This window comes from Tenrec ecaudatus, chromosome X, assembly GCF_050624435.1.
Source record: "Tenrec ecaudatus isolate mTenEca1 chromosome X, mTenEca1.hap1, whole genome shotgun sequence".
Classification (NCBI taxonomy): Eukaryota; Metazoa; Chordata; class Mammalia; order Afrosoricida; family Tenrecidae; genus Tenrec; species Tenrec ecaudatus.
The window spans coordinates 77,750,300-77,766,271 of record NC_134548.1 but is presented as its reverse complement, the minus strand read 5'-3'; the positions used below and the strand labels follow the sequence as shown (position 1 = coordinate 77,766,271).

Sequence of the window (15,972 nt, the reverse complement as noted above, 5' to 3'; positions counted from 1 at the left end):
GTAGCAACAAAAGTTCATTCTGCAGAATTATGTTTTGCTCTCATTGGTATGAGGACAAAAGAAAGAAAAAATAATTTTGGTCATAAAGATTTACATTGGCTCAGAGAAACGGTGGCAAGATCTCCACAAAATGCTAACATCAACATTGGTCACCTTAGAGCAGAAAATGGGAGGAGAGGGAATAGAGATTATGTTTTCTTTATAAATCTTTATATTGTTAGATTTGGTACAATGAGCATACCTTGTTTAATGGTTTCAAAGCTCAGTAAAATGAACAACAATGTTAACAATCCAAATATACGCCCAATGAAATAAAAGTAAGTGGAACAATCAGAGTTAGATCTGAAAATAGGTATTCTATGAAATCGCAATGATACCATTCCTAGAACAAAAAAATGAAGCAAAAATAACCAAGATGGGAAAAAAAACCTTGTAGACCTATAAAGAACCAAATATAAACCTGATAACGAACAACAGACAATAAAACTCAATAAATCACTGTGGTAGCCATGAAAATGCACTACTCAGATCCTCTGCCAGGTGCATAACTGACAAAGGGCCAAGCATAATGTCCTCGGGGATCCGCCATAGTGTTCGAAATACACAGGGTACTAATGCAAGCCCATTCCTGAAAGACTTGGAATGCCTTTAATGGATGACTTTGGATAGGAGAAGGAGCCCTGGTGGCACTGTGGGTTAACCATTGGTTCAAACCCACCAGCCACTCAAGAGAAAGATGAATCTATCTACTCACATAAATACTTACAGTTTCTGTAAGATCGCCATGACTCAGAATCAATTCAAGGGCAGTGGGTTTGGATTTGGGTTCAGGGACTTCCCAGGGGCTTGGCCAAAAGTTTCTGAGGACAGAGCTGCTATCAAATAATCTTCTAACATAATCCTCCCTTTCTTCATCCTCTCTTCACAGGCTCATACCTGCATCACTGTTTGAAGATTCTCCTTATCTTCTTTAGCAAACTTCGCTTTATCTTTCATAGACATTTCCCCCAATAAATCTCTCATGTGAGAAAAAAAAACCTCATCAGGAAAATTGCTGAAGATATTAGGAGGGAGAAAAGAACCATAGATTTGACCAAACCATAGATTATGATAACCATAGATTATGACCAAACATTTATCACCACCTAGTTTAAAATAGTAAAATGTTTGAAGTAATTTAAATATCTAATAACAACCCAAACCAAGCCCATTGCCAACAAATATATCCCAACTCACAGCAACCCTATATGGGGTTTCTTAAGCTATGGATCTTTAAGAGAGCCCATAGCCTTATCTTTCTCATGAGGAGTATCTAGTGGGTTTGGAACTGTAGACCTTGGCCAAGGCCTATTCCAAAGCACCATACTCACGTACATTCATCAAGAATGACATTTATGAATATCTAATTACATTACAATACACAGTGTAAGAAAGCATGTTACAAAAAGCAGCATAAGTCAACCTTCATGTCTGGAAACAAACTCATTCCCACGGCTCAATTTTTAGCCAAACAAAGATAGGCCTATTAGGGAGGCATATGCAACTTAAGAATAATCAACCATTTGAGATCAAAGAGACAGCATTTGCCCAAGGACAAAGTTCGAAGGGGTTAGGAATGGAGGAGGAATGGAAACAGGAAAGCCAGAGTTAAGTGCTGTTACATGGTGGGGGTTGAATCAATGAGATGAAAAAAGTTGCGTATAAATTGTTGAATGGGAAAAAAACCTGATCTGCTCTGTAAACTTTTGGTTAATTCACTATAAAAAGTTAAAACAGAGCCCCCAATAAAATTATTTTTTAAAGTTATAAAAGGAAGGGAGAGGAAGCAGAGAGTGGCTGCCTCGGGGCAGAACTTGGGCAAAATCCCACCCAGCTTGGTGGATGTCCAATGGAAAGGGACCAAGAATCACTATATATTTAGTACCTAGACGCTCCCCCCCCCCCCGCCAGCTTGCATCGATGACAGGTTTTGTTCTGTTGGACAGGGATCTGCACTTGTAAGAATTGACCCAGGAAGTTTCCCCCAGGCACCAATCCCCATGTTTAAGATAAATAAAGCTCAATCAAATAGACCGAACTGTGTAGGGCAACAACTCATGACTCGGGTCAAGGTGGAAATATACTCCCATAGAATCCTCATACTGTCCATGTCCAGAGTGCTGTGTAATTGGAAAAAAATGTTGATGTTATCAGTGTAATCACCTTATACCCCAGGGGGATGACTGATAATGTTTTACTTTGTTATTTATGTGAGTTTTTGCTTTACTGCCTTTTTTGCTTGTTTGTTTGCTTGTTTTCTGGTTGGTTTGTTGCTGTTGTTGGTGTAATTGGTCTTAGGGGGTTTTGATTCTGTCATAATACCACTGCCAAAGTAAACCCGAGTCATGCATATCTTGTGGACAAGCAGATGGATTCCGGACTACCACATAACTCTAGCCCTAATCCAAGAACAGTTAGTTCTGATAACATGGCCCTGCTCGATACTCACCTCAATGAAATGATTATTGAAGACAAGAGTGCTATAGCAAAGTGTGATGAAGAAAGCAGATAGTGCCTCGTTGTCAATCGGACTATTGTCTGGAGGTTTTAAGGCTTATATTCAAACAAGCAGCCATTTAAGTGAGAAGTCAACTAAGTCCACACGGAAGAAGTACATCAGCTTGTGCGATTCAAAGATGACAATAACAAAATCCAAATTTTATGAAGGGAAAAGTGTCAGAGCTTAAATTGTGAACATCCAATTTGTAGAAGGCTGTGGAGAACAGTGGGAGCCCAAAACCCATGTGCAGACTAACGAGTCAGATTAAGTCACTGGCAGATCCCCTCTAGCTACAGGTAAGGGTCTCGAACAGCTTTACTATCAGATAGAGATCATTGTAAACTTCATTATGCTGGATCGAATTTGATACTTGGTCAGTAGACCTCCCTCTTGACCCAACCTGAATTTTTTCTAGGCTCAAGTATGTCTTCCATGACAAAAATTTCTTCCCTGGCTTTTTACATATTGATGGTGGTCTTTCTTTCTTACTCATTATTTGTATTTTTATCTTCACATTACGATTTTATCCTTACCACGTTGTGTTTTTTTGTTTTTTATTGTTTCTGTTGAGTTTCCCAGTTTGTGAAGCACAGAAGGAGTAAATGTATAGAGATAATCACTGAAGCAAGGGTTTATAGGGGATGTAGGGATGGGCAATGGAAGAGTGAGGGGTTTGGGGGAACCAATAATGTGTTCTGGAGGTGGGGAGGAGCACTAGAACTTATTGTGATTACACAACTCATTTTAAAAGCGACTTAACCAAGGAAATATATGACATGTGAATACTATATCAAGAAAACCATGGGGAAAGAAAAGAAATCAAGCTTGAGCAATGGTTACCGTCAGTGTAGGAGAAAGAGTTGTTGCACAGGGACATTGAGTTTCCATCAATGGTGGCAGAATAATTTCTAAATGGATACCAATAGAGGCTGTACAGCAAGAAGAGTATAATCAATGACACTGAATTATACGAGTATAAGTGGTGGACTGAAGAATGTTCTGTTGTATAAATTTTTGCACAATTAGATAAAAATAATAATTTCATGAATAACAATGACTAAAAGTAAGAAGAAAATGTTCCGGAATTAAGCATGATGAAAATTGTACAAAATTGATATGGTTGAATTACTGAATTGCATACCATGTGGACAAATTGCTAATAAAACCGTTTTTAAATATGTAGAAAATAAACCCCTCAAATTCCTAAAAGGTCAGACTTGCTGGATTGATAGAATCTAGAGGATCCCACCTCCCCCAAGACGATTGCCCAAATAATAATGCGAATGTGGACTCATTGTGAAAATGTTACCAAGGTCACAGAATAGTTTGCATAAAATGTCCTAAATTGGAACCTATTTTGCTGTGTAAACTCAGCTAAAACACAACTAAATATTATTCTTTTAAAAGAAAAAAAGTTAAATGAACCAAAAACTATGGTTTCAACTAACAATGTATAATCACAGAGAACCATATTATAAGGAAATACATTATAATGTTAAGAGTGTGTCTATGACTTTTTTCTTGTTATATTTTTGTTGTTAATTGAAACAAAGAGTATTTTTTAAAGAACGCGTTTGTAAGTTTTAGTGGAGCTCAACATTAAACAGCTCACCTTTCATAGGTCAGCCAGGCAGCCATGCTATCAACTTAAAACCAAAGGTAGGAGACATTGCCACCAAACTTTAAACTTTGACTCTGAAGCAGAACCTGATAGGTTAGCACTTCTACAGCCAGAAGAAGTCTAACAGTTCAAGAACAGGGTATCAACAAAACACTGACTTGGGAGCTGGTCTGTAGTCTCCAGGCCAGGCCTCATCGGGCTCTGGAGGGGCAAGATGTCACTGCATTTATTTTCTCTACCAGGATGCGCCAGACCAGGCTCAAGTCTGGACTAGCTCTTCTGTCCAGGTTAATTCTTCTTTATATGCTCAGAATAGGGATGAAATAGCTTACCTCAGGGCTGAAGGGAGAAGGCAAGCGGAGGCTAGCTCCTTCTATCTCCTTTGTTGAAACATGTAGATAAGGAGCAAATACCTATTGATAGCCTAGGAGGATACAGATGATTGTCACTGGATCTCAAGATCAAAAGATCCATATTGTAAAAAGAAGATACTGGGAGATGCCCACTTTGGAACTGAGTCACACCAAGTGGTCTCTACAAGCTAGCAACAGGTTCTGCTGCAGCTCTCTTTCTGTTAGTATAGCTTCTCACCTCCAAATAAGCCAAATGGTATTGCCTCTGACAAGTGGAGGCAATTAGTAACATTTGCTTTATACATCTGTGCTTTGGGGAAATAACAAAGGCTGTGGGATCATACAGACCTCGACCTGAATTCCAGCTCTCCTTTTAGCTATGTGGTGTAAGTAATCACTTCCCCTTATTGAGCCTTGGCTGTAAAATGGGGCTAAGACTAGTACCTTCTTCTAAAATGGTAGTTAGGACACATATAAAGCCCCTGGCTTCTCTGAGGCATACAAAAGCATGCAGTTGTGTTTTTCCTTCCCCTTTCGTCTTGAAGAAAGCCCGCCTGGTCTTCTGGCTTAGCAATTTGTGGCTCAACCTCTAGCTCCTTTCTCAAAATCCATTCAAGCCAGCACTTTAGTCCTGGCGGTACCAGTCATGCTGCAGGAACTCTTAACCCTCAGCTCACTCTTCTTTCTTTCTTTAAAAAGTTTTTTTAATCATTCTATTGGGAGCTCTTACAGATATACCAATCCAAAGTTAAATCACATCAAGCAGTGTTTTATAAATACTGACAGAACCAATTTCAATACATTTTCTTTCTCCTTGAACTCCTTGATATCCACTCCCCTGTATCCCCTCCCTCTCTCCGCCTACCTCTCAGGAACCCTTGTTATATTTTTCCCTATAATAGTTTTTCTGGGCTTTTTGGGCCATTTGTCACATGATCCATTATATCCAATCAAATACAATTCTGTTGTTGATCTCGGTGAGTGGATTTATGCAATCATCAATGCTATCCGCTCTCTATTGCCTCTGCCCCCTACCTCTTCCTATACCCCCAGGGAACCATTACACCTATAACTGTTTCTCAAGGGTTATTTATCATGGCTTTCATATACCTAGCAACCTTAAATGTGCAAACGAACACATGCAAATCTAACATAATTAATGAGGTAAAACAAATAAAATCCATAATAGTAAGGAGAGGAAATATTAAAGAATTAGAGGATAGTTATGTGGTTCATAAGTCTCATACCACACCCTGGACTTTTTATCCCTTCTGAGAGGGACTGTCTAATTATCTTACAGGTGAGTTTTGGGTCTTCACTACAGTCACACCCCTTCATTCACTTCAATTTGCTTGTTTGTTTTCGAACTTCTGATACCTCTTCCTATTGACACCTCACGATCACAAGGGCTGTGTGTGCTTCTTCCATGTAGGCTTGTTGCTTCCCTGCTAGATGGCCACTTATTTAACAAGCCTTTAAGATCTCAGACGCTATATCTTTTAACAGCCAGCCACCATCAGCTTTCTTCACCATGTTTGCTTATGCACCCATTTTGTCTTCAGTGATTGTGTCAGGAAGGTGAATATCATACAATGCAGCATTATTAGAAGAAATCATTCTTGAACTGAGGTAAGATTTAAGTAGAGGTCCAAATTCCAGCTGCTTCCTTGTTGCACTTGCATATACACATAGATATAAACAAATACACACATATTTACATCTATTAATTTCTTTCCTCCTATCCCATTATTATGTTTAACCATCATTCACCTCTCCATAATTCCTCTCAGATACAATTCAATTAATTAAACTGGATCAGAATAGCTACTCCCTCCTCACCATCAATTTTAGAAAACTTACTGTTCACCTGCACTGGCCTTGTTAGGTTCCCACTCACCTCACCCCCTCCCACCCCATGGCCCCCAGGAACTGTTGGACTAGTCGCTGCCTCTGTAAGATAGCCTATTCTGCCTATCTTATGTAAACACCAAACAGAAAAAAATACAAAAGTAAATCAACATACAGATAGTCACAAGACTAACAAAGTCAGCTAACCCTTCTAAGCAGCTTTTTGACTCGGGACTTAAACATTTAGGCTTTCTGGAAGTCCCTCTTGTTCCCATGGAGAAAATGTTGGTCCAACATCCCTGACCACTGGTATAAATTCTAATTTGTGGGTTTATTAGCACAAGAACACAAACGTATTCATTCTCCAGAGACTTTCCAAGGCAACATTGGAGAACTGTTTTTCTGTGGGCCCAGACTTGTTCAGACTCAGAAGCCCAGGCTGCTCCTGGCTTATCAGCAAACACCCTCCTGAACTGCTGGTCTAGGTGGCTATGAACTGACTCCAGAGTCAGCTGCAAGAATTAGAGAGAGAGTTGGGTCAGAAGCTCTGGCTTTCTTGGGACTGCAGCTGGATTTTGTGCGTGACTGTGAGATGTGATAAGGACGGCATGGTTGATACCCAGTCTGCATGTGCACACAATAAAGAGCTTAGGAGAGTGAGAGCACAAAAGAACTTCCTTCAGGAAGAAGGTTTTCTACGTATAATTTCAAGTCCCTAGCCTGAGGTGTTGATCTACATTCCCACCAACATAGTATAGATGAATGCTTTCCCTGAGGTACCAATTCATGGGGAGGGTGCCCACCTTGGCTTAGAAGTACCCTTTCATCTCACAGAACAATGTCCTATGTTGACCCTCCTTTAATCTTACACCATCAACTCTCTCTATTTCCCTCTCACTGTCTCTCATTATCAGCCCCTCCACCTCCATCTTGTTCAGCAGACTATTCCATCCAGACTATGATATTTAATGGGAAGGCAATGGGCTCCCTTCCTCCACCTGCCTTCTCCCCCACCCTAACACACACACACACACACACACACACACACACACACACACACACACACCAGGAGACACTAGCATATCATCCCTGGGGTTGTATTGTTATGCTGAGTATAGTTGTCAGGTACCACCAGCCTGTGTGAAGGATGGGAAGTAGCCATGAAGAAGACTGAGGAATGTATGTCTGTGAGTGGGTGTCTGTGTTTCTGGACATGTTTGCACTCAGAGGGTGAAGGATAAAGAGTGTAAAAATGGGAAAGGGGGAGACAAGTAGGAAGGGGTTGACAAAAAAGAAGACTAGAAGACGAAAGCGGGCAGGAAGAGGGCAAGGGGATAAGGGACATAGTGTGGGTGGTGAATGAGGCATGCGAGGGGAAAGGGATGTGGAGGTGTTATTGGAAAGAGGTGCATTACTTACCAGGGGGATAAAGAGGGAGGAGAACAGAAAAGGGTACGGGATATGGGTGCTGGGATGGATGGAAGGTAAGAGATAAAAGGTGAAAAAAGTGGAGTTGGATGTGAGATGGAAAGAGTCCAAATATTAGATAGGAACAGGTTGGGGAGTGGATATAGGTGAGTGAATTGAATAGGATGAAAGTGGGGACGGGTTGGGGTAGGGGCGGACGGAGTGCGGTCTGAGATGTGTGAGGGAGTGAAGTAAGAGAGGAAAAGGTGTGGGCTGTCAAGAGGGAGGTGGTGGAAGGAGTAGGGAAAGAAGCTTGGGCTAGCAGTAACGGGGAATGGGAATAAGGGTAAAGGGAGTTGAAAGAGCATTGTAGTACATGGAAAGGAATGGATATGGTGCATAAGGGAGGGCCGGGAAGATAGTAGGATAAGAAGGAGGTAGGTTGAGAGGGGCAGAAGTAAATAGGGAAAGGCAAATTGCCTTGGAGAGGGGCAGTAGAGAATAGGCAAGCAGAGGGACTTGGGATGAGATGTGGGAAAGGGGAATGGGAGAGATATGGAGAATGCAATACAGATTGACAAGGATGAGGGGAAGGGACAAGAGAAGTGGACGGGTGACAAGTAATGACACAGGTGAGTGAAGTGGAGGGTGTGCAGTAAGAAAGGATAAGGTTGAAAAGGGAAGAGTTATGCAAAGTAGGGTGAGGATTTGGAGTAAGAGGAGGTGTAGGTGTGGGTTGGGCAAGAGGTAATATCAGATTTAGGATAAAAGTTAAGAGATGGCTGTTGCGAGAGGTGGTGATTAAAACGAGTGTAGGTGAGGAGTAAGGATTAGAGTGTGTGGTGTGGAGGGAAGTGTGGTAGGGTGATCAGTAGAAGATTGAGAATGTTATGGTGTTATTGGTGTGTGGATGGTGTTGGCTGTGGGCTATAATTGGAGGGGAAGATGAGAGTAAGGGTGGAGATAGGTTTAGGATGGAGTTGGGAGTGGTGTGGACACCGTGGAGCTATTTTCCCACTATATCCTCTGCCCCTGCTTCATGATCTCATTATTTCCCCTTACCAGAATCCAATCCTTACATTCCTTGGTAATAAGGAGATAAGCTTATGTGAATCTGGAGGCCCCTACCTTAGGGAAGGCTGTGCCAGGGTTCTCGGGTGGTTATCTATTTATTGTTTCTTCCACCCTCTAGCAGCAGGGTACCTTGTGTGTCGATTGAGCGTTACTTCCTGTCTTGAACATAGATGACAACAGGGGCCATTGGCCCACTTGGGTCTCCTGCCCTATGTCCAGTGCCCCAAACTCCTTACTCTCAGCACCCCGTATACACAGTGGAAGCTGAGGAATTTGGCTTGGCAGGAAAGCTATGGAAAGTGGGAGGAGAGAGGAAAGCAGTGAGGAAGAAACAGCGGCCAGCTTGAGTGGAGGAAGAGCAGGACCCAGTGAGTCTGTGCATAAGGGAAGGAACCAGCTCTGGCATAATGGAGAACCCCTCTCCAGTGTGTAGATGTTGGGCTCAGCCTTCACCAGTGATCCCCCATCCAGTCCTGCTACTCAAGGTGAAGGCTGCTTACAGGCCTAAATTCTGGCCTGAAATAGGCCCCAGAGACCACCCAGTCCTACTTCTCCCTTAATCTGGTGTTAGAGTGATCTCGATAGCATTTCTCCCAGGGATCTGCCCGTATCGGTCCAGACATGTCCTGGAAATAGGAGCACACTCCCTCCTAAGGCAATTTATTCCCACTCTGTAAGAGTGTGTAGGAAATAACTGTTAACTCAGCAACTTTGATATGATAGACCTAGGTACAGTACAGACTCTCATTAACAGTGACCTCATGTAATCAGGGTGCAGTAAAGCACCGATGAAACACATAATACTCCTCGGGTTCCTTGAGGCTTCCTCACCCCCACTATCATGACCCTAGTCCTGTCTTCCACTGTGGGCTAGACTGAAGCATGTGCACAGGTACAGATAATACACAAGAGCTCACAACACACGAAATTCAGGAACAGGAATGGGAGTAGCGATCCTAGGACAGAGGGAAGGTGAGGAGAGGAGGGGAGGAAGGGGGAACAGATCTCCTTGATCAACACATAACTTCCTCCCCTCCCGCGGGGGGACAAACAACAGAAACCATGGAGGAAGAGAGACAGCAGTTGGCATAAGATATGAAAATAATAATAATTTATCACGGGGCCACAAGGGATGGAGGAAAGAAGCTGACACTAAGGGCTCAATAGAAAATAAATGTCTGGAAGAGCGGTTCTCAACCTGTGGGTTCCGACCCTTTGGGGGGGCCGAACAACCCTCTCATAGGGTTCGCCCAATTTGTAACAGTAGCAAAATTACCGTTATGAAGTAGCAACAAAAATAATTTTATGGTTGGGGGGGTCACCAGAACATGAACTATATTAAAGGGTCGCGGCATTAGGAAGTTTGAGAACCACTGGTCTAGAAAATAATGATGGCAACATATGTACAAATGTGCTTGATACAATTGTATGGATTGTTACAAGAGTTGTGAGAGTGCTCAATAAAATGTTTAAAAATATATATAGTGACCTCATGGAGATGTTGTTATAAATTAGTCCCATTTTACAGATGACAAAAGTAAATCTCAGGGAGTTGGAGTCCCTAGCTCAAGGTCACACAGGTAATAAATAAAAGACTTAGGTTTGAAGCCAGGATTTTCTGACTGAAGTCTCTGTGCGGCCAAGCAAGACATACCTTTTCTTCTATAACATGACAATTATTCTGAGATCTGAAGTCAGAGACCACATCCTTCCAAGTCTCCTCTTCTTATTACGAAACAGCCTCGACTCTGTCAACTAGCTTCTCTGTTAAATGGATCCCAGCTTCTTCTCCAGCATAGTCAATAGGAGACATAGAATCAAATCTCAAGCAGTCTGCTGGGTGGGTTTGGACTAGTACAGAATGTAGCAGGATTATCACATCCCTACTGAGCTTTAACCTGTACTGATGAGACCCTATGCTAGTAGAGTTGAGAACTGTTGTTCCCTTGGGCATCTACCCCTTCATGCTGTTAAAGAGGACAAAGTTTTGTTCCCATATCCACCACTCTCTACAGTCGAAATGTTCTGAATTTAGAGCAGGACAGAGGCAGAGGGGAGGAGAAGAAGCACTCCGAACCAAAGTACAGCAGGTTGGAAAGATAGAGAGCTATGGGAGAGAAACCATAGTGGTCCAGTAGTGAGGGGATGGTCCAGTAATCCTAGGCAGGGTCAGGAGGGTCATGGTGGAGGTGGAACTATGCATAGAGCAATAAGAGAGGACGGAGGCTTGAACCCAGGGTTTGCAAAAGGCAGGGGAGGGGGGTGGATATTGGGCCTGCCTAAGTTAACTGCTGTGTGAGAGGAAGTCAGTCGCACTTCATGGAAATATTGCAACTGATACTAAATTGGGAGGTGTCACAGGCAGCAGCGAGGGCAGGTATGATTCGTGGAGCCCTGTGGGGCCCAAAACAGGGGCATAGATTGCAAAGGAAGAGAAAAGGGTTTCTGAGGCTCCCCAGAAAGGACATGACTGAGACACTCAGGACAAGTGTCTAGAAAGAAGTGGTCACCTGGTCCTGGAAGTGGGAGACACTAGGTTAGGTTTCTAGAAGTAGACGAAGCTTCCATATCTTGGCCTGTATCTGTGCACTTTCCACCCAAGAGCAGCTCTGAGGAGGGGCTTCATCTCCAAAGAGGCTCATGTGGCTGGACAGGAGGGCTTGGCATCCAGAGGCAGGTTTAGGAATGTACAAAGAAGGCAAACGTGTCTGAGACGAAGGCGAAGTTAAGGGCTGAAACGAGAAGGAGCTGCATGACAGAAGAGAGCAGGAATCTATTTCTCCATAGTGACCATAACACAGCTGGACTGGAGAGTCCTGTGTGTTTGAGCCTGTTGAGGGCAATAACACAGGATGGGGGTAGGAAAGATGAACGAGAGCTGTAGAGATGGGACTGCCTTTCTCCTGGCACGGCAGTCACTGAGAGCACAAGAAGCTCTCTAGAGTGAAGCACAGGAGACAAGGGGGGCTCTGGCCACTGAAAATTTGCACATCAACTTTTTCATCTGTAAAAACGACAACCATCTGGAGCAGTAGCGATCTCAAAATGTATATGAAAGTGCTTGAAAACCGCAAAGCATTCCAATCAAAACACCATCGACGCCAGGTGGTATTTTATTCTTGTGAAATACTATCAACTACCCCTTCTCATTTGAAGCTCACAAAATCCAGGGTGTAGGCAGAGCAAATGAGGAAACCAAAACTGTTTTACGGTTTTCAAGGCGGTTTTCCTGTTTTATAAGTGAGGAAACAAAACCTGAGAGTCGTGAAAAGACTTGCCCAAGGTCACACCCCTAACATGTGGTCGAGGAGAAAAAGCCTCCTGATTTGAGACACGGTTTTCTCCCACCGCATATGACTTAGTAAGACCAATGTGAAGGATTCTGACTTAAGTGTGGGGCCAGAGCAGTGGAATCTGACAAAGAATAAATCCCATGGAGAAGTCGCGTTGTGATCTAGCATTCATTCTGGTGATCAAGAAAATATACAGTGAGGGCCATGGAGCTGGCTGAAGGCGCATAAAAGAAAAAAATCCTTTGTTATCTGCTAGTAGACAATGTCTCTGTTCTCACTGGGTGTATGTGTGTGGGGCTGACATCAAGAGTGTGTACGTCTAAGTCTATAGGACAAAATGTGTCTTTCTTTGTGGTATACCACCTCTGCCTGTATAAGAAGGCATGCATTTGTGTGACAAGGTGCCGGCTTCTATGGCACTATTTATTGGTGTTGTCACCTCTCTGTTTCTCTGTGTGACTTTGCCCGGGGTGGAGGGGGGCGGGGGGACAGTTGTATGGCGATGTGTGTCCGTCTGTACACCTTTAAGAAATGGAATATCTCCTTTGATAGTGTGAGTGAGGCAGTGAGTCAGCTGAGGCTGAGGGAGGCGGGAGGAAGACTGCTAGGTTATGAGAACAGAAAAGGGAGAAGGAGAAAGTGAAGTCAGGAATAGGAGCTACCACTTTTCGGCTCAGCCTTCTGTCCCCAATCCCTAGGAGTTCACCAAGAGCGTGGAGGCCCTACAGAAGCACACAAGGGTTTTACTGGACAGGACGGGGAATTTTCTGCCTACCTACCCCCCCCAACACTTTGGACAGAGATGAACTAAGCTTGGAGGCAATTGTGTCCCTCTCCAATTCTCAGTCCCCAGCTCCAGGATGTGTAAGGTCACTCACTGCTTCACCTGGTCTCCTTGTCACTTGACCCTTTGACCTTGCTGTTCCCTTTTCTGCCAGAGGAAAAGCCACATGGACTGGCTGGGTAAACAGGACAGTAACACCACATCCCCAATTGCCCTAGCCCCCATCAACCTGCTCTTGAGAATGACCCCACTGAGGGTCAGGAAGTTTCTCAACACATATCTGTGGCCTAAACAGGCCATGCTGCAACTCCCTGTCCTCTCCTCTGGATCCCTGTGCCCCCAGCAGTCAGAAAACTGCCTTTTCCTTCCGGTGACACCCTAGGGCACTGAGGATCACTGGAAGATTTGCACTGTATCATTTAATGGCCCGCCCCCCACCCCCACCCCCAGGCCACTATCCTCTATCCCCGGCTTCTTCCATTGTCAGGGGCTAAGAACCAGCAGGTTCTCTCCTTGGAGAAAGATGTCCTGGTTTTGCAAGCCTGGGCACTGCCCAGTCAATCTCAGGTATTGTAAGGTCAATGGTGTGCTGTTCCCCACCATCAGGAGTGCCCCTCCTCTCACCCCTCTTTGGCAGGGGGCAACTCAGTGAGTGGTAGGTTGCCAAATAGTCTTTCTCCCATTGACTTTCCCCCTGCACCAGCTAGACACTGGGCCCCTACAAGGTTCCCAATCCCCCCCCCTTTGCCACTGCTGGGCCCTATTATCCCTCCCCCTCCTGGCGTGTGGGGACAGGGTGGCACAAGCTCTAAGGCACCCAAACTCTGAAGTCATAGAAGTTGATGAGGTGGTTACCTAACTTGAATCCCTGAGGTCCCTTCCCTGGACAGGGTCCCAGGGTGGCACGCTTAGCACTGCCCACAGAACATCAGGGGAAGGGGGCTTGGGAGAAGGAGAAGCCACCTTCGTTCCCCCCAGTCCCACCACCATTGATGGCACTGCCAAGGCGGTTGTCTTGGCCATGGACTATGTCCCTACCTTACAACCTTTCGTGCAGGACCGAATTGAGTACTCTTCAGCTTGTAAGTATTTATGTAGCACGAGGTCGAACTCCTCATATTTTTCCTGAGCATGTCGGTCCAGCCGCTGGTAGGCCTCGATACAGTTGCTACACGCCTCCCAGGGCCCAGAGCCTGGACTGGCCACCATAGCCAGTAGGTCCCCCAGTAGAGTGTCCAGGCTGCAGTCCAGACTGTCTGGGCTATCCATACCCAGCAGTAAGTCCCAGACACTGTAGGTGTCACAAAAGGAGAGAGTGAAGTTCCGAAAATGGCCTTTGAGCAAGTTTTTTTGGGCGGAGGGGAACTTAGCCTGGGCACGGGAAACAGAATCCGGGGGCCGCAGAGGAGGGGCTAGGGTAGTCGGTTCAAAAAGTCTCTGCAAAGGCTGCAATTTGGTGCAAGCTGCGTCCAGCCCCGTGGGCTCTGAGCCGCCACCGCAGTCCGGCCCGCTGCCGCTAGCCGGGGCAGCTTTGGTCAGGTTGCTGTATCCGGGTCCGCAAGTACCTGGTGGTGGCGGTGGCGGCAAAGGCAACACAGGGCGAGGGGGCATTGGCTCCTGCTCACTGCCGGTCCCCCAAGTCGGCTGCACGGCGCTGCTCAGCTCCCTAGCCCGGGGCCGGGCCCCAGCGCACAGCCACAAATGGTCAGCGAGCAGCACGGTAAAGAAGAGCAGGGACGCTAGGGACAGTCGCCATCTCTGCGCCCGTTCGGAGTCAGCGCAAGGTTTGTCGCTTGGCCTGGGAGCCCAGCAGCAGCAGCAGCAGCAGATAGTCAGCGCGGCGGCGTCTTTCCCCGGCCACATCCAAGCGCCCCTGAACATATTTCAGGGGAATCCCGGGCTGGAGAAGGCAAGCGGGCGCGAGGCCGGACGGCCGGCTCCGCGGGCAGGCTGTGCGCCACTTTGCGCTCCTCCCCGCCGTCCAGGTTCTACCTCCGGGGCCGCATGGCCAGACAGGCCGACCGGCCCGGGGTCCTGCGCTGGCCGGCCCCTTCCACTGGTCCCCACGCCCCTCTGGCTCTCCCTGGACCACAACCCAGGCACTGCCACCCGGCCCGCTAGGCGCTTCCCGGCGTCCCAGCGGGAGGCGGTGCAGGGCCCTCGGGCGGTGGCCGCTGTGGTGCAGCACTCCTCATCGTGTCAGGCCCCGCGGCTCCTCTGGGCTCCTTATCACTCCACTCCGTGCCCTGGGGGCCCGGCTGCCCCTCCGCTCCGCCCGTCTCGGGTGGGCGGCTCAGTGCGGGCCCGGCCTGCGCTCGCTTCGCACCGCTCCTCTCCCGCCAGTACGCCCGCCGGCTGCCCACTCCACGTTGTTGCTGGACTCCCTCGTGCCCACCTAAGCCGGTCAGGGTCAGTCAGTCCGCTGGCCAGCCCGGGCGCCTCCACTCACTCCTGCTGGAGCAGGGAGCTGGAGTCAGTCTGGGGAGGCTCCGCTCTCTGTGCCGGCTGCTCGCGGAGTTCCGGCTCCGGAGAGCCACCTGGCTCCCAGTGGCGCCACAGGCGCCGGACCCTGACTGGGGCTTTTACTTAGTGCGCCTCTCTCGTTTCCGCTTCTCTTTCACACCACGGTGATGGCTGCTGAGCGGCATGGATCCGCGGCTCCCGCTGGCCATGCCCCCTCAGTCTGTCGCCATCTTCCGCTGTGCAGAAAACACCTTGAGAGCCCGTGTGAGAGTGTGTTTAGGTGGGAGCAGGGTGAAGAAAGAGGTGCTGAGAGGAGGAGGGAGTAGGGTTTGGGCCCCTACTGCGCCTGCGCCTCAAGACCTCCCCCACCACCTCCCCCGCCTCCTGCCCCCCCCCCTCCATTCCCATTGCAGCCTGTGCTGTTTGGGGATGTTTTCAGTCCACCCCTAAATCCATTCACTTCGGTGCGTCTGTTCTTCTGCCTGCGCCCCTCGTGTGCACACACTGAGTCCCAGGGTCCTGCACTTCTGCACCAAGCCAGGAGCCAGCTTCCCTCTGGAGCGCTGTCTCTCAGTCGGCAAAGGGTTAGG

The 15,972-nt window shown here is 46.7% G+C and overlaps 1 protein-coding gene across 1 annotated transcript in view; it reads right to left on the bottom strand.

Moving 5' to 3' along the window:
• Window positions 1-15,697, bottom strand: part of NALF2 (NALCN channel auxiliary factor 2) — a 39,844-nt gene extending 24,147 nt beyond the window's left edge. The window contains exon 1 of the mRNA XM_075538922.1: window positions 13,958-15,697. Within this exon, the coding sequence (XP_075395037.1) occupies window positions 13,958-14,800 (843 nt within the window). The 5' untranslated portion in view covers window positions 14,801-15,697. The remainder of the gene's footprint in view (window positions 1-13,957) is intronic.
• Window positions 15,698-15,972: the final 275 nt, after the last annotated feature.